At 42.6% G+C, this 26790-nt stretch overlaps 1 protein-coding gene across 5 annotated transcripts in view; it reads right to left on the bottom strand.

Annotated features, from left to right (window-relative positions):
- The window catches only part of SETDB2 (SET domain bifurcated histone lysine methyltransferase 2), an 83694-nt gene that overhangs the window by 21585 nt on the left and 35319 nt on the right, over positions 1 to 26790 (bottom strand). For 2 of the 5 annotated variants that reach the window (XM_055426119.2, XM_055426118.2), the window contains exons 12-14: positions 24220 to 24542; positions 20531 to 20619; positions 17848 to 19970 (exon numbers count right to left, since the gene is read on the bottom strand). In XM_055426119.2, coding sequence (XP_055282094.2) covers positions 19853 to 19970; positions 20531 to 20619; positions 24220 to 24542 — 530 coding nt within the window. In that variant the 3' untranslated portion in view covers positions 17848 to 19852. Of the gene's footprint in view, positions 1 to 9617; positions 9740 to 15916; positions 16137 to 17847; positions 19971 to 20530; positions 20620 to 24219; positions 24543 to 26790 lie in introns of those variants that run through there. The other 3 variants (XM_088842741.1, XM_088842742.1, XM_088842743.1) reach the window with 3 other exon arrangements.

The following is a 26790-nucleotide window of genomic DNA, read 5'->3' on the forward strand; positions in this document are numbered from 1 at the left end:
ATGCAGAAATAAAAAGGAGCAAAATACAGATATGAGAAACATCATGGAAGAATCTCCAAAGACTGTTAATGAGCAAAAGATGGCAGACACAAAGCATACATACTGCTTCCTTTCATACGAGATGAGAAAGACAGGTTCAGCCTAGAGGTGCTGGGGCTGTGGGGGGAAGTGGTTACAAGGAGGCATGAGAGAACCTTCTGGGGTAACAGAAACATTCTGCATCTTGATGGTGGTAGCGGTTACACTGGCAAATACGTGAATTAATACTCTCTGAACTGTACACTTAAAATGAGTGCTTTTTAATATAAATTATACCAACAAAGTTAACTAAAAATAGAAAATGAACATTAAGAGTATATTAGGATAAACATCACAATCAAGTAGTGATATTCTCAGAATGGCTTAACAGCAGAAAATAAACAAGTACTTATAGTAACAAATTAAAAGGAGAAAACTTGAGACATGAAAACCAAACATATCAGACTCTTCTGCTATAAAGAAAGTTATTAGGACACTTGAACCTGAAACCTGAGTGGTCTGAGGATCAGGTGATAATAATATATTAATGCTAAATCCCTGATTTTGATGGTTACACTGTGATTATGTAAATATCCTTATTTGTAGAAAAGACGCACTAAGTGTTCAGGAAAGATAATGCATCGTGTCTCAATTTAATTTCCAATGGTTCTGTCAATGAAAATACTCAATAAACAATCTATAATAAGAATGGATTTGAGCCAAATGAAGGCCTAGCCTGGAAGTCCATTTCCCAGATTACTCTAAGAAATTGCTCTGCAGAAGCACTGTTTCTAGTACAGTTTTATACCTTGTCAGAACAAAGAATGTTAAACAAGTCAGCATTACATTTCTTCAAAATTATTTTTAAAAAAAAGAAGAAGAAAAAGAACAGACCAGCATGTACGCAGTGAGTCAGTATGACTTGGTACCTGGGAAGGGAGTTTTATCATCAAAGAAGGACCAGCACTGACATGCCAGGAAGAGAGGCATTTAATCTTTATTTTTAACATGGACATTCTTTACTTCTGGTCAATGTGCATTTTCTCTAACAAATAAAGCAGATGTACAATGTATATTTGATAGGCCACAGAAAGACTATTTTAGTTAGCATAAAATTCAAGTTAACTCATGTATAAGCCAGAATGACTTTCCTGTATCTCAATATGTGAATATTTCTTTGATCAGTTCCAACTAAAAAGATTCTTTGTAGTGTATGTGCAACTTTTCTATAAGTTTGAGATTTAAGAAAGTCAAAGTGTGTATGTAAAAAAAGAAAGCATCTAGCATTATGCATGGCCAGAGAAAGAGGGAAAGAACTCAGAAGATCATTACAATGGATGAAGGAAAAAGCACTTCATAATATTCAATACTTTAACTTGTAGACAACTAGAAATAAAAGGGAGCTATCTAATTTTAATAAATTGAAAGTATTAAAAACCCAAAGTAAATACAAATTTAATGATAAAACCCAGAAGCATCCCAGTAATATAAGAACAATCAAGACTCATTAAAATGCTTCTAATCACCAGTATAACACAATGTTCTAGAACAATGTGGTAAAATAAGAAAAAGAAATTAAGAGGCCCAGAAATTTGTAGGAAAAAAAAAGTCTTCATTTATAGATGCTGCTGCTGCTGCTAAGTCACTTCAGTCGTGTCCGACTCTGTGCAACCCCATAGACGGCAGCCCACCAGGCTTCCCTGTCCCTGGGATTCTCCAGGCAAGAGTACTGGAGTGGGCTGCCATTTCGTTCTCCATCATTTATAGATGAGGACTGTCCAAATAAAATGTCCAAGTAAATCTGATTTTTAGATGCAAGAGTTTGGCAAGATTTTTGGATGAGTTAAAAAAAATCAATAGTATTTGTGTATATCAATTATGTTGTTGTCTAGTTGCTAAGTCATATCCGACTCTTTTGCAACCCTGTGGACTACAGCCTCCTCTGTTCATGGGATTCTCCAAGTAAGAATAAACTGGAGTGGGCTGTCATTTCCTCTCTAGGAGATCTTTCTGACCCCCAGATTGAACCTGCATCTCTTGTATTGGCACGTGGGTTCTTTACCACTGAGCCACCTGGGAAGCCTGTATACCAATAATAGTCCATTTTAAAAACGTATTAACAAAAACAAAACAAAACCAACACAGGAACAGACCTAACCCAAAGTTCTAGACCTCTAGACAAAAATTGTTGGACATTTTTGAAATTCATAAAAGACCCGACTAATTGGAGAGACACCCCTGTTAATGGAAAGACATATTGTGAGGGTGTCTCATTTTTTCCCAAATTTATCTATAAATTCCATAGAATTCCAGTTAAAATTCCAATAGAAATTTCTGTGAAAACTGATAAGCTGATCTCAGATTCAAAGTGCAAAAAAAATAGCCAAGGCTTATCGTAAAATCACAGTAATTAAGAGCATTGTACCAGCTCAGGGATACATAAGTGACCAGTGGAACAGAATGGACAGCCAGAAAGATATCCGTGCCCATATGACAATACTGTTAAGAGCAACAGGTAAGGATGAAGGTTCAAGAACTAGACATCTAGGTGAGAGTCCTGGTTCAGTCACTTACAGCCCTGTGACCTTGGGCAAGTCACTTAATTTCTCTGTGCCTCAGTTGTTCCACCTTGAGTTTGGGCATAATTACAAAACCTCCGTCTTAGGGTAGTTGTGAGGATGAATAATTAAAAACAGGTTAAGCTCCCAGAGTATTACCTTACACACAGTGGACACCAAATCATAATAACAACAGTTACCATTATTATCACTATAAATTAGTAAGGAAAGGATAGCTTGTTTTTTTAATAACAGCGCAAGAAAGTGAAAGTGTTAGTTGCTCAGTTGTGTCTGACTCTTTGCAATCCCATGGACTGTAGCCTACCAGGCTCCTCTGTCCATGTTATTCTCCAGGGAAGAATACTGGAGTGGGTAGCCATTTCCTTCTCCAGGGGACCTTTCCAACCCAGGGATCGAACCTGGGTCTCCCACACTGCAGGCAAGATACAGCTGGGGGAAGTAGTTAATTACATGGAAAAAAAAAAAAAGTGAGAGCCAATTCTAGGTAGGTTGATAATAAGTCCAGGGTACTCAAGGAGGAGAGAGGGGTCTGGAGTTCCCAAAGAGAAGAAAAGGACAAACGTTTTTTCTACATTGCTTTGTCTTTGTCAATATAACAATAAATATTGCTCAAAGACATGTTTCTCCTTAAAAAGAAGCTTCTGCCTAATCTTGTTATCTGAAGATGTATGTTGTGGGAGTGGGTCTGGTAAGACCCTTCACTCTAATAAGGTACATAGCGCCCTTGCAAAGACCAGTGAGCGATGTACTCTCCACCTCTCTTCTGATGTCTGTCAGAAGCTTTCTGTCCCTTTTTCACTTTAATAAAACTCTGCTACATAAAAGTTCTTGAGTGATCAAGCCCGGCTCCTGGTCCCAAAGCTAAATAATCATCTTCAGATATCACGAATCCGACTTCGTTCACCATAAGCTGTCAAAAGTAGATCCCTGCTTTATATGTTAATCCAGATAAATTCAGTTGCATCAAAAATATCACTTCCCTTAATTATTTCAATCTTTCCTTTAGCTTTCTAATATGTTGTTGTTTAGTAGCTAAGTTGTATCCAACTTGTTTGTGACCCCACAGACTATAGCCCAACAGGCTCCTCAGTCCATGGGGTTCCCCAGGCAAGAATACTAGAGGGGGTTGCCATTTCCTTCTCCGGGGGATCTTCTCAACTAGGGATCAAACCCACATCTCCTGCACTGTCAGATGGATTCTTTAGCAGTGAGCCACCTGGGAAGCCCATAGCTTTCTAATCTACCTCAGTCCTAAATGAGCTGTTTCTAAATCCAAAGGCATTCTTATTATCAACAATAAATTGATTAGCATAATTTAAAAAAGAAGCTAAATGAGAACAACACAGTTTTTAAACTTTTTGGGAAACAGAACCTTAATATGGAAAAGAAAGTCTTAGGGTGAAAATCCTACAAATTATAAAGGAAAATGATTAATGTTAATTACATTACAAGCTTCCATGCAACAGGAAGCACCATAAATAAAATCAAAAGCCAAATATATGATAAAGCATAGAATGTATTTTTATGCAAAGAAACATATATAAGTGAAATTAAGATCTCAAAAATAAAATGTAGTCTCGGAATAGAAGTCATAGAATCAACAAACAGAACCACACAGAAGCACAGCAAGGGAGGTGCAAGCCTCTTGCAAGTCATCCAGTAACTGCAAATCCAAACAAGAGACTATCTCACACCCATCTGAAAGGAAAACATGAGATTTCATAGTGTCATGACAGACACCAAACCATAGACCCAAGGAGGAACTGTGAAGAGAAAGAAAAGAAAAGCTACAGATTGGGGTACATAAAATGTATCTGTCAAAATATAAAGAGCTCTTAAAACTTAACAACAAGCTAATTAAAAACTGGACAAAAGATCTGAATAGACACCACCAAAGAAGATATACAGATGGCAAATAAATACATGAAAAGATGTTCAAAATCTCATGTCATCAGGCCATTACTGATTAAAATACAAACAACATGAACTCTCACTCATTTTGGGTGGGCATGTAAAATGGTACAGCCACCGTGGAGGACAGTTCGGCAATTTTCTACATAATTATGCACACTTTTACCAGACCAAAATAAATAAACCACACAGAATTAAGTGTTGACAAAGAAGTAAGAACAGTGGAAGTCAAACTTAGCTCAATCCCTTTGGAGAGCAGTTTGGCACATTTCGTGAGATGCAGAATGCACCTTTCCTGAGGCCAGCAGTTCCGCTTTTTGCTAAGTGCCCCCCGGATCAGAGGAAAGCTCCCGTGAATTCAGTTCAGTTCAGTTCAGTCGCTCAGTCGTGTCCGACTCTCCGCGACCCCATGAATCACAGCACGCCAGGCCTCCCTGTCCATCACCAACTCCCGGAGTACACTCAAACTCATGTCCACAGAATCGGTGATGCCATCCAGCCATCTCATTCTCCGTTGTCCCCTTCTCCTCCCACCCCCAACCTTTTCCAGGATCAGAGTCTTTTCCAGTGAGTCAACTCGTCGCATGAGGTGGCCAAAGTATTGCAGTTTCAGCCTTAGCATCAGTCCCTCCAATGAACATCCAGGATTGATCTCCTTTAGAATGGACTGGTTGGATCTCCTTGCAGTCCAAGGGACTCTCAAGAGTCTTCTCCAGCACCACAGTTCAAAAGCATCGATTCTTCAGCGATCAGCCTTCTTCACAGTCCAACTCTCACATCCATACAGGACCACGGGAAAAACCATTGCCTTGACTAAACGGACCTTGGTTGGCAAAGTAATGTCTCTGCTTTTTAATATACTATCAAGGTTGGTCATAACTTTCCTTCCAAGGAGTAAGCGTATTTTAATTTCATGGCTGCAATCAGCATCTGCAGTGATTTTGGAGCCCAAAAAAATAAAGTCTGACACTGTTTCCACTGTTTTTCCATCTATTTCCCATGAAGTGATGGGACCAGATGCCATGATCTTTGTTTTCTGAATGTTGAGCTTCAAGCCAACCTTTTCACTCTCCTCTTTCACTTTCATCAAGAGGCTTTTGAGTTCCTCTTCACTTTCTGCCATAAGGGTAGTGTCATCTGCATATCTGAGGTTATTGATATTTCTCCCAGCAATCTTGATTCCAGCTTGTGCTTCTTCCAGCCCAGCGTTCCTCATGATGTACTCTGCATAAAAGTTAAATAAGCAAGGTGACAATATACAACCTTGACGGACACCTTTTCCTATTTGGAACCAGTCTGTTGTTCCATGTCCAGTTCTAACTGTTGCTTCCTGACCTGCATACAGGTTTCTCAAGAGGCAGGTCAAGTGGTCTGGGATTCCCATCTCTTTCAGAATGTTCCACAGTTTATTGTGATCGACACAGTCAAAGGCTTTGGCATAGTCAATGAAGCAGAAATAGATGTTTTTCTGAAACTCTCTTGCTTTCTCCATGATCCAGCGGATGTTGGCAATTTGATCTCTGGTGCCTCTGCCTTTTCTAAAACCTGCTCGAACATCTGGGAGTTCACTGTTTACATACTGCTGAAGCCTGGCTTGGAGAATTTTGAGCATGACTTTACTAGCGTGAGAGATGAGTGCAATTGTCCGGTAGTTTGAGCAGTCTTTGGATTGGAATGAAGACTGACCTCTTCCAGTCCTGTGGCCACTGCTGAGTTTTCCAAATCTGCTGGCATATTGAGTGCAGCACTTTCACAGCATCATCTTTCAAGACTTGAAATAGCTCAACTGGAATTCCATCATCTCCACTAGCTTTGTTCGTAGTGATGCTTTCTAAGGCCCACTTGACTTCACATTCCAAGATGTCCGGCTCTAAGTCAGTGATCACGTTATCGTGACTATCTTGGTCGTGAAGATCTTTTTTGTACAGTTCTTCTGTGTATTCCTGCCACCTCTTCTTAATATCTTCTGCTTCTGTTAGGTCCCTACCATTTCTGTCCTTTATCGAGCCCATCTTTGCATGAAATGTTCCCGTGGAATCTCTAATTTTCTTGAAGAGGTCTCTTGTTTTTCCTATTCTGTTGTTTTCCTCTATTTCTTTGCATTGATCACTGAGGAAGTCTTTCTTATCTCTCCTTGCTATTCTTTGGAACTCTGCATTCAGATGCTTATATCTTTCCTTTTCTCCTTTGCTTTTCGCCTCTCTTCTTTTCACAGCTATTTGTAAGGCCTCCTCAGACAGCCATTTCACTCTTTTGCATTTCTTTTCCATGGGGATGGTCTTGGTCCCTGTCTCCTGTACAATGTCACGAACCTCCGTCCAGAGTTCATCAGGCACTCTATCAATAAGATCTAGTCCCTTAAATCTATTTCTCACTTCCACTGTATAATCATAAGGGATTTGATTGAGGTCATATCTGAATGGTTTAGTGATTTTCCCTACTTTCTTCAATTTAAGTCTGAATTTCGCAATAAGGAGTTCATGATCTGAGCCACAGTCAGCTCCAGGTCTTGTTTTCGCTAACTGTATACAGCTTCTCCATCTTTGGTTGCAAAGAATATAATCAATCTGATTTCGGTGTTGACCATCTGGTGATGTCCATGTGTAGAGTCTTCTCTTGTGTTGTTGGAAGAGGGTGTTTGCTATGACCAGTGCATTCTCTTGACAAAACTCTATTAGCCTTTGCCCTGCTTCATTCCGTGCTCCAAGGCCAAATTTGCCAGTTACTCCAGGTGTTTCTTGACTTCCTACTTTTGCATTCCAGTCCCCTATAATGAAAAGGACATCTTTCTTGGGTGTTAGTTCTAAAAGGTCTTGTAGGTCTTCATAGAACCGATTAACTTCGGCTTCTTCAGCATTACTGGTTGGGGCATAGGCCTGGATTACTGTAATATTGAATGGTTTGCCTTGGAAATGAACAGAAATCATTCTGTCATTTTTAAGATTGCATCCAAGTACTGCATTTCGGACTCTTTTGTTGACCATGATGGCTACTCCATTTCTTCTAAGGGATTCCTGCCCACAGTAGTAGATATAATGGTCATCCGAGTTAAATTCACCCATTCCAGTCCATTTTAATTCACTGATTCCTAGAATGTCGACGTTCACTCTTGCCATCTCCTGTTTGACCACTTCCAATTTGCCTTGATTCATGGACCTAACATTCCAGGTTCCTATGCAATATTGCTCTTTACAGCACCGGACCTTGCTTCTATCACTGGTCACATCCACAACTGGGTATTGGTTTTGCTTTTGCTCCATCCCTTAATTCCTTCTATAGTTATTTCTCCACTGAGCTCCAGTAGCATACTGGGCACCTACCGACCTGGGGAATTCCTCATTCAGTATCCTATCACTTTGCCCTTTGTTACTGTTCATGGGGTTCTCAAGGCAAGTATACTGAAGTGGTTTGCCATTCCCTTCTCCAGTGGACCACATTCGGCTGTGGTCCATGTGATCAGATCGGCTAGTTTCCTGTGATTATGATTTCAGTTTGTCTGCCCTCTGATGCCCCCTAGCGACGCGGGAGACGCCGGCCCCGGCGGCGCAGACGCGACGCGGGAGACGCCGGCCCCGGCGGCGCAGACGCGACGCGGGAGACGCCGGCCCCGGCGGCGCAGACGCGACGCGGGAGACGCCGGCCCCGGCGGCGCAGACGCGACGCGGGAGACGCCGGCCCCGGCGGCGCAGACGCGACGCGGGAGACGCCGGCCCCGGCGGCGCAGACGCGACGCGGGAGACGCCGGCCCCGGCGGCGCAGACGCGACGCGGGAGACGCCGGCCCCGGCGGCGCAGACGCGACGCGGGAGACGCCGGCCCCGGCGGCGCAGACGCGACGCGGGAGACGCCGGCCCCGGCGCAACGAACCACGCAAAGAGGTGCGGCCGTGAGGAGCTACCCCACGCCTGAGGCCAGGGCCGGCGGCCAAGAGGAGCTACCCCACGTCCAACAGGCAGTGGCTGCGCGGGCGCAGGAGGGCCGAGAGGAGCTACTCCGCTTTCAAGGCAGGAGGGCCGGCCTTGAGGAGATACCCCTCGTCCAAGGCTGCACTTTGCTGGAGCGGCTGTGAAGAGCTTTTCCACGACCAAGGTAAGAGAAACCCATGAATTAGGAGACCTATCTAAGGATATTCATGGCAGCTGGTCAGTCACACAAAAAACTGGAAAACCCCAAATGATCATTCACTTTAACAGTGATTATCGGGACTTCCCTGGGGGTCCAGTGACTAAGAATGTGCCTGCCAATGGGACTTGGGCTCGATCCCTGATCCGGGAAGATCCCACATGTCTTGCAACTAAGCCTGTGCACCATAACTGCTGAGCCTGAGCCCTCCGGAGCCTCTGCTCTGCAACAAGAGAAGCCCACGCACCGCCAACTGGAGAGTGGCCCCTGCCTGCTGCAACTAGAGGAAGCCCAGGTGCAGCAACGAAGGCCCAGCGCAGTCAGAAGATAAACAAATACTAAAGAAAGAAAAACAAAGTCATTTTAAAAAGATAGGAATTATAGTCATAAAACGGAATAATGTAACATTTAAAATTAAAGATCAGAGCTACCATCAACATGGATAAGTGTCTAAATAATCCACAGAATTTGATAGAAATTCTGTAAAGTCCAAGACCACGTAAAACAATATCATATGATTGTTTAGAAATACTTAAATATGTGGTGGAAACATAAAATTAAAAACACAAGATAATAAGTACCAAATTTGTGTTGGTGAAGGAATGCCGCGAATGGGACAGAGAAGGGAGAGTCCTTAACTATCTACGTTGTTTTTCCTTTAAAAAAAGAAAAGCTGAAGTGAGTATCATATAGTATCGTTTTATAAATGTCTGTGGATATCTATTATATTTGAAATATTTAATTAAAATATCTTTAAAGAAGCTTTTTCACCATAATTCCTTATGTTTGATCAGTTATAAATAAAGCCAAAAGTAATCAAAAAGTATTACTATCTGAAACTTTAAAAAGAGAAAAATATGCTCCCCAAATCCCCACTTAAAAGCCCAAACCATGGGCAGCCAATGTGTTGTTCTTTGTTGTATTTAAAGTACATTTATCTATTTTGGGGTGTCCTTCCCTGAAAGGACTCATGTGTGTTCAAACTTACCAAACAGTTTTCATGAGCAGCTATATTCTCTGACTGTGCAAAGTACAGGACACTACACTCGAGGTCTTTGGGGCAGAGCGCGCATATCCTTTTTTGCAACCTTTCTGCAACCTGGAAGACACCTACAAAGTAATAGCCCTCATGAGAAATGGAAAAGTGGAATTTCTTGGTCTGTAACTCCTCCACCCATCTTAAAGGAGAGGGTCGGGCACTTGTTTTTAGAAGAGAGTCTCAGCTCCCAGGGAGAAAAAATTTGGGACCCAAGTAGAAAAGCACCTTTGCAATTTTTTAAATTTTACTTTTGCATTTTTTAATGGCTTAATGAAAAAAAAAAGAAAATGTTGTATTTAAAATGTCCAGGGACTTTCTAAATAAATAAATACAATATCTAAACATGAGGAACAATGGGCTTCCCAGATGGCGCTAATGGTAAAGAACCCACCTGCCAATGCAGGAGACATAAGAGGCACGGTTTGACCCCTGGATCGGAAAGATTCCCATGGAGGAGGGAATGACAACCCACTCCAGTCTTCCTGCCTGGAGAATCCCATAGACAGAGGAGTCTGGTGAGCTAACAGTCCACAGGGTCACAAAGAGTCAGACACGACTGAAGAGACAGCACACACAGACATGAGGAAAACCTTTGCCTAACAAACCTAAGTAGGAATTTAAATACAAAGTCCTCACAACACTGCCCTGCCCACAGTAAGCTCTCAATTATAATCACTGACATTATAAATCAATTGTATTCAAGAAATAATGCTCTGATTACCTACCTATAAAAAAGAATTTAGATCCTTATACTATACTATATTCAAAAATAAACTTGGGGTGAATTAAAGAAGTAAATGAACAATGTACTTAAATGTGATGTAATCTAGCATTATAATAAATTAGGAGAGAAAGATACATGAAGGTAGGAAGCAGTTTTTTGTTTTTTTTTTAAGAGAAGAATGAAGAAAGGAAAGAAACAAAGGAGAGCTAGGAAGAAGATGGAAGAGTCAGAGACGGAGGAAAAAGCCAGCTCTTCCCAACATCCCACTTGGACGCAGCAGTGGGAGACAGCTTTCCTCTCTGTTGCTTTACTCTCTTGTGGTTTGCCACAAGCATCCATGCAATATTTCTTTGCCCTTTCCAATGCTCATCCTCTTTTTTCATCTGGTTTTCCACAACAGAAAGCACTTTGAATTTTACCTTCAAATTTTAGTTCTGAAACAAAAACTTCATTTAACGGTGAAAGTGTTTAATTTAGATGAGGTTAAACTGCTTAAACGCTTCTTAAAAGTCTTTTTGGTTACTCCAAAGTCTAAGATCTCTGAGCACCTCTCTTAAATTAGATTTTGCGTCTCACATTGTCCGAAGACCTCACTTTGGAGCTAGCATTTGTTTCACGTTCAGTTGAGTTTCTTCTTTAATTATCGTCTGTTTCCTGGATTGGAGTCCTGCTTAGTGGGGCTACAAATGAGTGATCCTCCTGCTCCTATCAACCAAGAAAACAGGAGTTGGGGAGACTGAGAGAAAATGCCTCATATGAAATGAAATGGCGAACTGCTGTTTTTCATTCCTCTCAAACTACCACCAAGTTAGGAGCGCCTCTTTGTACAACAGTCACTGTGTTGAGGGCTCTAGACCATTGCTGTCCGTAGAAACACCATGTGAGCCACAGGTGCAGATGAAGAATTTCTAGAAGCCTCATTTAAAAAAGCAAAGGCGGGACTTCCCTGGTGGGCCCGTGGTTAACACTGTGCTCTCCAAGCAGGGGGCACGGGTTTGATCCCGTTGGGGATCTAAGATTCCACATGCTGCATGGCAGGTCCCCCCAAAAGGAAGTTGGTGAAATTAATCTTAATAGGCTTTATTCCATCAAATATATACTGAGTTTTGAAGTCCAGTGTGTTTAGGGCTTACTGCACATCTCAACTGGACAATCCACATTTTCAGTGTTCAAGAGGCACAGGTAGATGGTGGCTACCATATGGAAGATATGGCACAGATGGAAGAAGGTGCAACAGAGGATATAAAAGAAACAGGAGACAGAACTGTTGCCTGCAAGAAGCTTACAAGGTAAACAAGGAGCCGAAGCAGCAACCAGGAAAGTAAAATACCAGAATACATGGCACAGAGTAATATAACTGAGTAGGAAATAAAATACACGATATGGCCAGAGGAGGAAGTGCTCCCTGTGGGATGCGGTACTGTCAAGGACACGGATTTGAGCCGGTGCAACCTGGAGATGGAAAGGGGAGTCAAGGTGGGAGGGACACTGCAGACAGAAGCACAGATGGGGCAAAGGCCAAGAGGTCTGACTGCGAGACAGCCGATCAGTGGGCCTGAAGAGGAGAGTTCGTGCAAAGGAAGCTGGAAAAGAATCTGAGGAACAGATGGTGAAAGGCTGCCAGGAAGGATTTTTGAGGAGGGGAATAACATGATGAAAGAGTTGTTTTAAGCTCCATTTCAATACAAGGAGAGAAATACGGTGCAGCGGACAAGAGGCTGGATGTCACAATGCTGTCTGTTCTATCCAAATAAGGGCAAACAAAAACATGCTGCCTGCCATCAAGCCATCGGCCACTGCAGCAACCCCCACCCCCAAAAAACAGTGTGCCCTCAGGGGAATTCAGGATGGTGGAAACAGAATACTTGCTCTAAATACTTACGAGGCATTTCTAAGGAATAATTTCCATGAGCCCAGATTCTTGCATCTTCCCATACTTAGAAAAGCTCAAAAATCATTAACTTGAGATTTCGTTATTAGCAGTAGTCTTCTGATGTTCAACCACATGTTTGTTTTCAGCAAAAACTACATATCCTGCCTCCTCTCTCACCTCCTCAAAGCAGTTCCTCAGAGTCTGGCTCCCAGGCTACAGTCCTGAGTAGTCCCCACATGAAGCAAAACTTGCAATTTTTAGGTTGTGTTTTTCTTTGGTTGGCATAAGTTTTAGATTTAATGCCATTTCAAGTTAAATCTCAAGAAGGTTATTTTAAAGAAGTTGAAAAATATATTATTTGGAAGAATAAATGATTATGGGCAGTGAAAAAAACAGGAAAAAATGAGAGTGTCTGATTTTAAAACATACTATAAAGGTACAGCTGGGACAGAAAATTAGATGACTGAGTCAAAAAAGAATACAAAGTACAGAGAGAAATGAATCATCATCTCTAATGATGAATATAGGACATCACAAGGTGGCATTTGCATTTCTTCTCTGGCATTGACATCCTTAGCCCATCTTTCTACTGGGTTATTCACTATTTCCTGATTTATAAGAGCTGTACTATTTCCTGATTTATCCAGGCTCACCATCACACACAGGAAAGACCCCAGCAGACATGTCTGTACTATGTGACTCTTTCCCTTGCACAGCTGACAGTCCTAGAGGACCTACCTGCCCGTCCCCGATATACAGAATTCAGAATAGAAGATTTTAGTTCAGACTGGGCTGGTTTCTTGAAGAAGGAGATGTAAAAAACTGAGAAGCTGTGAGTGTGGCCATCTTCTATCCCATTAGCAGGAAAACTGGACCAAAGAAAGAGAAGAACAAAGCAGATATGCTGAGTGCTGTCGAAGTTTATGAAGACTTTTCAGGCCCTGGTTCCTGGCTCTTTCTGGAAAACACAACAGCATCCATGCTCCTGGGATGAGTGTGGTCTCCCTGCTTTCCAGTAACAAGCATCCCCTTTGCTTAAATGTATCAGGTTGATTTTGCAGTGTTTGTAGCCCACAGGTCCTGATTAACACTGGAACTACCATGGCCTGATGTGTGTGGAGGCACACGCCCACCTGAGAGCGAGTTCCGGCAGCAGTGTGGGGAAGTGGACTGCCTTGCCCTCACTGTCTTTTACCCTGTCCGTTCTGATACCCTCATCTCCCTCCTCCTGCTTTCCCTTGTCACGCCTCCACTTCCTTCTTCACACTGCCGCCAGAGTGAGCTATCTAAAATGTCCACTGTCTGCGTTTCTCTCCTGCTGAAAACCCTTCTCTATCAGAAGAATAGAAGCCAAGCTCTTCACATGCAGACTCACTGGTTTCTTCAATATGTGATGAGCACCTATTATGTATCCTTTTAGGCACTAGAAATAAAGCAGGGAGTAAGATGTGAATTTCAACACTCATGAAACTTACATCCTGGCAGTAGAGACAGACCCTCAAACAGGTATTATTTTCAGGTAGTAGTAAGTGCTATGAAGAAAAACCGAGGATGGGAAGGAGGGTGAGATTGATGAGGGTTGGGGGAGGGCTCTTCCAAACAGGGCGGGCAGGCAAGGCTGTCTGTGGAGGTTACCTCTGAGCAGAGATTTGAATATGGTGGCGGTTTTAGAGGACTCACAAGGCAGTGAGGGGGTGCAGCCATCAAGATGGGTAGGGACTGGATCAGATCAGGACACGGGGTACACGGTAGCCACAGTAAGATTATTCTGAAAGCAATGAGAGTGCTGGAGTGCTTTGAGCAGGAGAATCACATTTGCTTTTTGTTTTATAAGGTCCTTTTGGCTACCGTGTAGTCCTGTCTGTATGAGAGGCTAGAGTGGAAGCCAGAAAACCCACAGTCTAGGCCTGAGATGATGGTGGCTTGGATGGTAGTGATAGAAGCGGCAAGAAGAGGTCAGGCTCGAGATATATTTTGGAGACAGCACTGACTGGTCTGACTAACAAGTGAGATGGGAGGTGAGGAGGATGGAGCGGCACCCAGTGTGCCGCTAGGGTTTTGGTCTGCGCACCTGGGTGGCTGGAATGGGGAAGGCTGCTGGTCGAGCAGGTCTGGAGAATGTGGGTGTGCTCAGGCAAACGCTCCAGGCATTAATTAAATTGGTTATAGAAGTCTGGCGTTTGGAGGAAAGGTCTGGAAGCAACCTCATCTCCAGTAACTCATCTTGCATTCTGTATGATCACTAGTGCTAGTGTTAAGTCGCTCAGCTGTGTCCAACTATTTGCGACCTCATGGACTGTATATAGGCCACCAAGTTCCTCTGTCTATGGGATTCTCCAGCCAAGAATACTGGAGTGGGTAGCCACTCCCTTCTCCGGGGGATCTTCCCGACCAGGGATCAAACCCAGGTCTCCTGCATTGCTGAAAGAGTCTTTACCATTTGAGCCACCAGGGAAGCCTGCTAGCTAAATGCTCATTGGCTAAAATGAAACAGTCAACATGTTGCTTCACTTGTGGCTGCCACATTTGATGTTTTGTGGCTGGCGCCTTTATTCAAGTCTTCATCTCTGGACTGTCCTTTCAATTTTTCTACCCCTGGGTGACTGACTCTTGCCTTTTAAAACGAAAACAGGGTGTCTCCTAAACATCAGACTGAGCTGAAGGAGCCCCTTATTTGTTCCTTTGGTTCTCAGCAGCTTACACACGAGTTGCCTATTAGATTCTCTAGGGCAGGGTCTGCCGAGCTCATCTCTGTACTCCTGGCTCCTGATCCTGAGCCTGCACTGGGAAGAAGGTCTACACGGGTTAGAAGATCCACACCTGTTGAACTGCAAGAAAGGTGCCCCCTCAAGAGGCTACTGCCTCACTTAAAGACAGGGCCACAGACTTGAACTACTAAATGGAAAGGAGGGCGTGGTTCCAAAACGTTACATTCTCTGTGGAAAGTTTCCAAACTGCTTCCTTAAACCCGGCCAGCCCGCCCCCGCCCCCACCCCGCTCCCCACCCGGCTTCTCCGGTGGCTCAGCGGTTAAAAAAAAAAAATTCCGCCTGCCAATGCAGGGGTTCGATCCCTGGGTCCAGAAGATCCCCTGGAGGAGGGCATGGCTACCCACTCCAGTATTCCTGCCTGGAGAATCCCTTAGACAAAGGAGCCTGGCGGGCTACAGTCCATGGGGTCACAAAGAGTCGGACGCGATTTAGCGACTAAACAACTGATCCAGAGACCCAACTGACCAGTTCTCTTCAAAAGGGGCCCACTTCCAGCCTAGCTCCCCCCTCCCCGGGGCACTTCTCCGACCTCATTGTTTTAGAAGCGGGTGGAGCCGCGCTGGGAGAGGAAACCCACAGGCGTTTCTTTCGCTTTCCCCAGCTGGCTGCATTCCTAGCGTTGTAGGACCGCAGTAATGGGCTGTCCCGTCTGCAGCGGGGGAGGCAAGGCACACGGTAAACGGAGGCAAACTCGCCCCTCCGAGAGGCCCTAGGTAGTGGTCTGGGCGCGGGGCCGCTGGCGGTGGACGCCCGGGAGCCGCGGGGCAAAGACTTCAGCGCGGTCTCGGAGGCGGGGCCGGCGACCCCGGTAAGGCGGCGACCGGAGAGCGGCCCTGGGCCCCCACCGAGCCCCCCGCGACCGCCCCCGGCGCGGTACTCACCGGTCGGGAGCGGGACTATGTCCCGCGCGGCCTGGGCCTCGGGCCAGCCGGCGCCGCGGGTTGACTCGGGCGCGGAAGGCCCCGCCGGATCCATGTCTGCGCGCTGCGTCCCCGCCGCCGGAAGTCCGCTTTGGCGAAATCGAGATGACCGATTTCCCCTGCCGGGAAGCGTACCGAGGCTTTGCAGACGTCTTCTCAAGCAGGAGCTCGCGGCTTCTCCACCTCAGAGTCTGAATTCGAACTGCTTTAAAAAAAAAACTAATCACCCCGGGCGCTCCCCACCCTGCACCCACTTATCCGATGGTCGGAGGAAAGGTGGCCGAAGCCCCTGGACTCAGCTGGGGAATAGGTCTTCCTGAGGGATTACCCGTTATTTTCAAAAAACCGTTATCACATGGGGCTTCCCTAGCGGTCCGGTGATTGAGACGCCACACTTCCACTGCAGGGGGCCCGGATTCAATCCCTGGTTGGGGAACTAAAATCCCACATGCCATGCGGCACAATCAAAATAACACTCCACACACACACACACGCCCCCAAGTATTAACTGAGTGCAATGCCAGTTTCCAGTGGTCAGCCATTATTTCACACACACACCAAGTTTGGTCTGAATAGGTCTATCATAAGCGGAGGCATAATTAACGGAGTGCAATGCCAGTTTCCGGTGGTAAGCCTTTATTTAGCACCCATAGGGTACACAGCACCATACAAGATGAGGTTTCCGGCACACGGAACAAATACACAACAGAACACAGACGCGGGTAATTAAATCGCAGTTACAAAATAAGTTGCTCTGTAAAAAAGAAACATGTAATAGCTGGTGGTTTGCTGAGGCAATCAAAGGAAAAACTTCTGGAAGTCTTGCTTTTTGAGCAGGTTTTGAAGAGAGGAAAGGAGGCAAATTGGGGCTAGAAAAGAGAAACAGTGTTAAAGAAGATAACTTAGTCTTGACCACACACACATGAATTACAGAAGTAGGTGTGTGGAATGGCAAAACGAGAGAAAAGGGCAGGCTGGCAGCAGTTTTTTGCCTTCAAGCAGTAAGACTGACTCATTGCCAGGCCAAAAAGAAAGTCATGAGTTTGAGTGAACTCCGGGAGTTGGTGATGGACAGGGAGGCCTGGCGTGCTGTGATTCATGGGGTCGCAAAGAGTCGGACACGACTGAGCGACTGAACTGAACTGAACTGAAAGAGACCAAATAAGAGATTGAATAGTTCAGCTGGGCCAAGTGAAGCAGGTGAAGGGTCCCTTTCCCCACTCTCCGATCACAATCTCAGCCTTTCAGTGTTCCACTCTTGAGGAGCAGACTAACTGAGGAAAGCCTAAAACCTGAAAGACAAAGACCAAAGGACACATACAAAGAAAGCAGAAACCTTGCAGCTCACAGAGTATTCAGGAAGAAAATACAGACATGCATGCCTGTGTGTGATGTACTATATAAACAGTATTTTCCAAGAGATAAGATACTGCAACCATTAACCAAAAATAGGATACTACTGAAGAAAAACAAAATGTTCAGAGAAGAGAGCTCTAGAAATAAAAAAATGAGACCCCCCCAAAATAAACTAAGAAACCAAAAAACCCACCACAATAGACAAATTGGAAGATTAAGTTGAGGAAATCTCCCAGAACGTAGAGCAAGAAGACAAAGCTGGAAATTAACAGAGAAGAAAATAAGAGAACCAATCCTGGAGGTCTAATGTCTGGGTAACAGGAATTCTAGAAAGAGAGAACAGATGAGGAATCATTAAAGAAACACTTCAAGAACAGTTCTCTGAACCGAAGAACAAAGTTTTCAGATTGAAAGGTCCCACCAAGCACTTAGTATGAGGTATAATAATAGACCTTTACTGGGAACAGAACACTGGGTCAAAGAGATTGTTGTAAGGTTCAAGAGAAAGACTGGTCACGAATATAAAAGATAAATTGGGTATGAAAGCTACTCACGAACTCTCTGCCCTGCCAAAACAGCAATCAAGTGTAAGGGCAAAAGAACATGTTAAAACATATAGTCTCATTTACCTCTCATTTTTTCCCTTTCAAAAGGTACTGGAGGATGTGCTTCACCCATAAAGTGAAAGTCACTCAGTTGTGTCCCAACTGTTCGTGACCCCATGCCCATATGTGGCAGTAAATCCATGAAAGGAGAAATAAGGGAATTTAACTAGACACAGACCTGACATCGGGAAGACAAAGGGAATCTCTAGGATGCTGATGGGAGATGACAACTGGGAACCAGTACAGATGAAGGAGATCAAGATGTCAGATCTTTGTACAAATTTCCCATACTTTTCAAGTGTCTTCATTTTATTTCAGTGTGTTGCCTGAAATTCCTGCATCTTTACTGTGAATAAATGAACTTCTCAGCTTTCCCCATTTGTCTATGGCTGTCGAGTTACAATTTCTTGCTCCCTTTCCTAGCTCTTTGGTTTCCCACTCTCTAAACCACCTTCAAGTTAAATTTTTATTTAGTTCAATATTTTTAAGAAATTAAATCCGGTACAAATTTAGATTGTTCGAAAGGTGCTGCTGCTGCTAAGGCACATCAGTCGTGTCCGACTCTGTGCAACCCCATAGATGGCAGCCCACCAGGCTCCTCTGTCCCTCCAGGAGAGAATACTGGAATGGGTAACCATTTCCTTCTCCAATACATGCATGCTAAGTCGCTTCCGTTGTGTCTGACTCTGTGCGATCCCATGGACAGCAGCCCACCAGGCTCCCCTGTCCACGGGATTCTCCAGGCAAGAATACTGTAGTTGCCATTTCCTTCTCCATTGTCTGAAACCAAAGGTAATTAAACCCAGAAGCAAGCTGAGAAAAAAGAAAAAAACAAACCCTAAAAAACCCACAACTACTTCAATTACTCCTTTTTGAGCCAGTATTCCCATGCTGGTTCCATGGGCGGGGAGAATTTCCTGACAGCCAAATGTACATCTTTGTTATAAAGTTAGTTTTAACTCTTGGAGACTCTCACAACCTCTTCACTAGATGATCATGGTCAGGAAAGCTACAGCAGAGTAAATCTTACCATTTTTCTCTAGGAAAATACTTTGCACATCATGCCCAGAAAAGTCCAATGGTCTGTTTCAGACTTTTTCAACAGAATTGTTGTAAGTGAAATTCTTACCCAGCACCATCTCTTCTGGCAATAAATAAGCCACGTCTTGACTATTCTCTTAACTTTCCTTTTCTTATGGTTCTACTCTGTCTAGAACAAAAATATTTCAGCTCCTCCAAGTTTCTATTCCCTCTTTTCCTGTGTTTATATAGAAGGAGTGAAGACAATCTATGGAAAAGAAGTTTCATTTCAAAAAATGTGCCAGAACATTCCCCTAGGAGAGTTTCTCTTCTTTCTCATTCAAATGGACTGACGGGACACTATTTCATGGAGCTTATCCAATTAACTTAAAATACCTGGAAGTAATATGCATAATATTAATATTCTTCAGGCTCTGATGCCCATCTTATGGCTCACAATGATAAATTATTTGCCAGGAATTAAACATAAATAAATGCTGTAAGTAAAGAGGTGAAATTTGGCCCTGTGGGGCCCTGAAAGTCAAAGATAATAATTACAAAAGCAGTAACAAGTGCTGAAATCAATTGTGACATTTGTTCTTCTGAATATATAATTTACAAATAAGTTACAAATTATATAGTGGTATTTCATATAAAATATATACATCCATTCTACTCATGTATAGTTGAACAGCAGTAAGAATAAAGAGATAAGACTATGCATATGAAAATGTCCCTATTTTGTTCCAAACATTTCTAAGTAATGCAAATAAACTCTCCCAATAAGGGTAAACTGAGAGGAATTCTCTTGACAGACCGTAATGTAAATTAATTCCACTGACCACAGGGGTTTCTTTTGCATGGCCCTAGTTTCAGCTTGATCAGCTGATTTCATGAGCAGGCATTAACTACAGATTTATAATATTTTTTTTCTACACTTATTAACCCCACATTGGCAGAGGATTTCTTTCTCAGGTATAGTCCCAGCTTCATAACCATAATCCCATGTTAGTTCTGTTCTTGCTTTCACATACCTAGAAAGTAGAAATTTTAAAAATAATCATAAATATCCTGAATGAACAAAATTTGATTATAATCAATTTTCATATTAACATCATTAACCCTCCTCAACAATATGGTTTTCTCTCTCCAACATCCACTACTTAGGAATGCTCTTTTTATTTGAGTTTTATTTCAAATCTACTACAATCCCAAATAAGAAGAAACCTGTCAATATCCACAAGGGAGGAAGTATGCTTTTAAAAAGAATGGGCCCCAGCAATGCACTGAGGCCTGGGGAAGTAATCGGGGGTAGTTTTGACTTAAAAGATGTAGCATTCTGCATCATTTATTCTCTGAACTGAACTGACTGAGACCTGCCATTCTTCGCCTTTTTGGGCATTAATTCTAAGAGGAAATAAGAATTAAAATTTCAACTATTTAAAATTTTATCTCCTCTAAACAGTTTGGGATGACTGAGTATTCTAGGGTACCAGAGAGTTGGGGCTATAGCAGACATCTTCTTTTAAAATTTTGTACTGTTATTTTTAAAGTCACAATTTCAAAATTAATCATATTAAAAAATTTTTCAAACCTGTTGGTGAAGAACGCCACCAAGGGAAAATTTCTGTCATGTGTTTCTACAAAAACATTCTGTACCAAAAGATTTGGGCAACAACTATGCTGTTAACAAAAACAGACAAACACATAAGTTAGATACAGCATAAAGTCTGATACATTGTTCTTTGAAGCATTCTAGAATACCATTCTGTTTCCAACACATCTTATTTTTCTTTTTTTTTTCTGATTAGTATGCAAAATATCATAGCTTATTACAATTTTGTTGATGGTAGGAATTCATTCAGAAAGCCCTGTTTTGACATTCTTACATCTTGCCAGTAGAAATGCAAAATAGTAAAAGCTCCTATTTATCATTATTATAAATGCATTTATCTTTTGATTCAACAATCCAGTATCTGGGAGTGTATTCGACAGATATATCTGCATATGTATCCGCATAAGATTATTAAAACTTCTGGATAGCCACACATTGGAATCATATGCAACTATAAACAACAAAAAAAATGAGGAGCTCTGTGTACTCATACAGAAAGATCTCCAGGGTATATTGTTAACTGAAAACACAAGGTAGGGCACTGAATGTAATATGCTATCTTTTAGGTAAGGGGTAGGAATAAGAACACATCCTTTCATTTACTTGTATTTGCATAAAGAAAACACTAGAAGAATATACCAAAAAGTAATAAAAAATGATTTTACTATAGAGGATGGATTAGGGGCAGGGTGAACAGGGGCAGAGTACATTATTTTTAAAACAAAACATTTAATATGAAGAGTATGTTATGACCTGAATTTTACATCAAACATATCCTTTGGAAAGGGTATCTATGTGAGTAATTGGTTTCTCTGCTGAACACAACCATCATTTACTGTTTTTCCAAGGCTTCTAACATGGTGATGACTTCTTCCTATCACCACCATCTCAGTGTGATTTTGCTGCTCCTGGGCTGTTATTGCTACATGGTCATTATCACCAGATTCATAGAGGGGTCGGATCCCAGCAATATTCCTCAGACACATTTGCCACTGTTAGATTTCAATGGTAACTACCTATCAGCCATACGTATTTTTCAGTTTGAGCCTGGTGAGCTTTACTCAGGGTACATACTTGGCAGGGTCAGAGCTGCTGTGAAACAATTGTTTGTATGTATTTTCTAAGGTGTTTTATTTTATTTAAGTTTTTAAATCATGAGAACGGATTATCTATGTAGAAAATTAAATTTAAAAAGACAGAAAAGCCTTGTTTTTCTCCTCCTATAAACAAGGGGGGATCTGGCTAGTGAGACCAACCATATCATTCCAGTGCAGCCACTATTCAACCTAACTGACTGGAAAGAAAGCCACAACAGTCCTTTGCTAGAGATCATTCTTTACTGATCTCCTGGCTCTCCTGGCATGTTTAGTAGCTTCCAGCATGTTTGGCAATAGTGTAGAAGTAGTGAAAGTGCAGGAGACCCAGGTTCAATCCCTGGGTCAGGAAGATCCCATGGAGAAGGGAATGGCAACCCACTCCAGTATTCAGAGAGGATTCTCTTGTTAACCAAGTATCCTTCTATCTAGGAGAGAGAAAAAGAAAAAGGCCAAACAGATTTCTCTAGCAAGGAAAAAAAGTTCTTTGGTTTCAAAGATTTTCTGACTTGAGAGTACTTTTTTTCTGATGGCACATGACTTACATGTAAAATCATCACTAAACATCAATTTCAAACCATTCAAATGTCACATTTTAAAGAGATGTTGAAGGAATTCCCTGGTGGTTCAGTTCACTGCAGAGGGCACAGGTTTGATCCCTGGTCAGTGAACTAAGATCCTGTGAGCCAAGTAGTAGAGTCACAAATAAATAAATAGGTCTTGAGTTTAGCAAAGGAAATATATAAAACAATCTTGGGCTATGCATGCTTCCCATTATTTTAAGGGAAAAGTCAAAGCTGCCCATCCCACTAACTGAACCCCACAGAGAGGAAGAAGAGCTCTGATACAGAGCAAAGAGAAAAATTAAGGCCGTATCCAGAGATCAGTGAACCTGAATGGACCTTTCCAAAGGATGTGTGGAGGCTATCATAAAGCTCCCGTCCTGCTTCCACAACTCCTCGTCACCCTCCTGGGTAGGATAAGTCAGAACAAAGTAGAGCCCAGAGAGTAGGAGGAATGCAGGTGGCTTCTGCACGGTCCGGCTGGCCAAAGACAGGACAGTCTATATAGACACTGGGACTAGTGGTGAAGGTATTTTTCTTTTTTCCCCTGGAAAATTTCTGGGACTATACATTCTTTGAAAAGCACATATGATGGTAGGAGGCAGGAGAGACGAAACTGGCAGTCTGATGGGAAAAGCTAACTCCAATTCCAGCCTACACAGTAGTAATGGCCAATAATACAAAGTATCCCTCTCATCATGAAGATACCAGGAGTCTTAAGTGTCAATGAACCTTGTGAAGTGAAAGTTGCTCAGTCGTGTCTGACTCTTTGCGACTCCATGGACTATACAGTCCATGGAATTCTCCAGGCCAGAATACTAGAGTGGGTAGCCTTTCCCTTCTCCAGGGGATCCTCCCAATCCAGGGATCGAACCCAGGACTCCCACATTGCAGGCGGATTCTTTAACAGCTGAGCCACAAAGGAAGCCCAAGAATGCTTTAGTGGGTAGCCTATCCATTCTCCAGTGGATTTTCTCAACCCAGGAATAGAATCAGGGTTTTCCTGCACTGCAGGTGGATTCTTTTCCTACTGAGCTATCAGGGAAGCCTGATGAACCTTAAATCAGAGAAATCATAAATATTCCTTTATATAAATGAAAATAAGCCTCATTACATATATCCCAAAGATACACAGAAACAGCAAATGACTATGGCTTAGGAATAAAAAAAGAGTAAGATAGTAAAATGAAATATTCTGATAAATGCACTGGTTTTCTGTATTAAGCTACTGCTGCTGCTGCTCAGTCACTTCAGTCATGTCCGACTCTGTGCAACCCCATAGACAGCAGCCCTCCAGGCTCCCCCATCCCTGAGATTCTCCAGGCAAGAACACTGGAGTGGGATGCCATTTCCTTCTCCAATGCATGAAAGTGAATAGTGAAAGTGAAGTCGCTCAGTCGTGTCCAGCTCTTAGCGACCCCATGGACTGCAGCCTACCAGGCTCCTTCGTCCATGGGATTTTCCAGACAAGAGTACCAGAGTGGGTTGCCATTGCCTTCTCCAGTACTAAGCCACTAAATCACTCAAAATTTAGTTAGAGTAGTAAAACATAAGTGCTCCCAACTAATTTTTTTTAATAGAGGCATTTCGGAATAAGACATTCTATTATATGAGACACAAAAGAAATAATTATTCTATGTGCCCCATTGTTTTTTTCAAGGAATGCATCTTAAAAGCCTTTCAATAAATATATATGATTTTCTTACTTATAATTTCTTATAGTTTCTTTAAGCAAATGTTTACTGTGTGCTAGATACCATTTAAGCACTTTATATATAATACATTTAATCTTCACAACATTCTAGACAGTTATTAACTCCATATTATTGAAGTGGGAAATACAGCATGGAGAGGTCAAGTAAGATGTCCAAGGTCATATAGGTAGAGGACTGGCATTCTAATCCAGGTAGTGTGGCTTTGGAATCTGTCAGTCATATTTTCCTCATGATTTTGTGAAGAAGCCTAGGAAAAAAATGTGTTTAGATACAGGAATCTCAGCCCACATACTCACATTAAGGAAGCGGCCCACATTTCCCTCTTTTGTAGCATCCAATAAAAACACATCTTTATTGAACTTCTCTAGAGAATCAGATGAAGCATCCTTGGTTTCATTTGGTAACTCTTTTCCACAAAAGCCCTGCTGGTTTTGACATGCTGGAGATCTTTCCTCTTGGGGCTTTCGTATTTGAACCTCATTCTTGTTATCCAGTGTATCTGTTTGGTGACATGTATCCCCTGGCGGAGTTTCTTCTCTACACTTGGTTATATCTATCACATCGGATTCAATCACAGGGTCGTCTTCAGAATCTTCAACTTGGTTTGAGCTTGAGTCCTCTAATAAACATTTTGGAAGGAATTGTTAGGGAATGTAATTGGCTGAGCAATACTGCTGAGAGTAACAATACTAATTAAGTGCAAGTTGTGTTAATTACTGCTAATCCGTACAATGTATTAAGGTACACAGTACTTCAATTTTACAAATGAAAACTCTTGAGTTTCTGAAGGCTTAAGGGATTCACTCAACTAACATAATAATGAGAAGTGGGGTAAGAAACCCAGAAACATCTGATTCTGAAGTCTACCTTCTTTCTACTACCTAACAATGCCTTTTTATGAATCTGTATACATGTTGACCCTGTTACTATAGTTAAGCTCTGCTGCTGCTGCTAAGTAGCTTCAGTCGGGTCCGACTCTGTGTGACCCCATAGATGGAAGCCCACCAGGCTCCCCCGTCCCTGAGATTCTCCAGGCAAGAACACTGGAGTGGGTTGCCATCTCCTTCTCCAATGCATGAAAGTGAAAAGTGAAAGTGAAGTCGCTCATTTGTGTCCGACTGCTCGCGACCCCATGGACTGCAGCCCACCAGGCTTCTCCGTCCATGGGATTTTCCAGGCAAGAGTGCTGGAGTGGGTTGCCATTTCCTTCTCCGATAGTTAAGCTCTGCTGCTGCTGCTGCTGCTAAGTCACTTCAGTCGTGTCCGACTCTGTGTGACCCCATAGACCGAAGCCCACCAGGCTCCCCCGTCCCTGGGATTCTCCAGGCAAGAACACTGGAGTGGGTTGCCATTTCCTTCTCCAATGTGTGAAAGTGGAAAGTGAAAAGTGAAAGTGAAGTCGTTCAGTCGTGTCGGACCCTTAGCGACCCCACGGACTGCAGCCTACCAGGCTCCTCCATCCATGGGATTTTCTTACAAACCGACTTCTCTTCAACTTTGGACTCTGCATTTAAATATATTCTAAACAGCTGTAACAGGGAGAATTTCAGGCCTTTATGATACCAATGGAAGGTTGGCGAGACCCTGATTAAGAGTCATCCGCTCTAAGGCCCAGAGCAATAACAACCGCTATGGGTTTTGTACACGTGTTTTTGCTAGATGATCATTCAGTAATTACACTTTTACAAACACCAATACTTTAGAAGATGAACTGCTTATTTTTCTTATCCAATAATGCAAATAATTTTCCAAAATATTCAAAAGTATGAATGCATGTCAAATGGAATAAGTAAAATTATTTGTTAAAAAGTCATCTGTACTGCCTAATTCAGTGGCAGAAAGAAATTACACTTTTCTAAAGTTAATGTTTTTGATGTAATCATCACTGTTTCTGGCTGCTTTTTCCTATCATAGGTTACTTGCAGTAATATTAATAGTACATAACTACTTTTGTAGTGCCTGCTATATGTACTGTAGTGGTCAATGAAAACAACAAAAGAACCAAAAGCCAATAGTACTCAGATGACTTCCATGCATTAAATGGTGATATGTCAGAATGTTGTCCCAAAATACACATCTTTGACATAAGAACTATTTTGAGCTAAGGGTAATTTGAGCTAAACAGTAATATAGGAAAAGCTCTCAGTCCTCTCCCCTCTCTGTCTAAAAACAGGATATAAATTTACAAAGGTGTCCCTCTTTCTATTAATACTAGGAAGGTGGGGAGTTGGGGGTGCATATGCCAAGGGAGCCCAAAGGGAGAAGAGGCCAGTCAGTCAGTTCTTCACAAAGGGTCATGTCTCAGCATGAGCATGACATCTCTCCACTGAGGGATATACTGAAATGCAAATAAACTAAAGTCCAGTTTTGTCAGGTTTTAATATTAAATTGGGCTTCCCTTGTGGCTAAGCTGGTCAAGAATCCGCCTGCAGTGTGAGAGACCTGAGTTTGATCCCTGAGTTGGGAAGATCCCTGGAGAAGGGAAAGGTTACCACTCCAGTATTCTGGCCTGGAGAATTCCATGGACTTGTATAGTCTATACCATGGCAAGACTAGTAATACTGAAAGATGAGCACTCAGGGTAGCAATATTTTCACTTTTTTCTAAGCATCCTCTGGGGAAGAACTGGCTGGAATACTGCAGGAGAATGTCATGTCTTTATTTTTACAGGAGCCTAAACCGAGAGTCAGGAAATGGCTGCGCTGGATAGGGCTTCCAAAGCTGGAGATGGACTGTGAGTTGTCCATGCTATTCTCCTGCCCAGCATCAGGTCATGGTTGGCATCTAGACCAGGGGTCAGCAAACTTCTGTAAGGGCCCAAACAGTTAACACTGTGGGCTACACCATCTCTGTTGTGAGTATTCAAC

Source organism: Moschus berezovskii, chromosome 13 (assembly GCF_049115385.1).
Source record: "Moschus berezovskii isolate FMDL1 chromosome 13, NW_MosBer_1.0, whole genome shotgun sequence".
NCBI lineage: Eukaryota > Metazoa > Chordata > Mammalia > Artiodactyla > Moschidae > Moschus > Moschus berezovskii.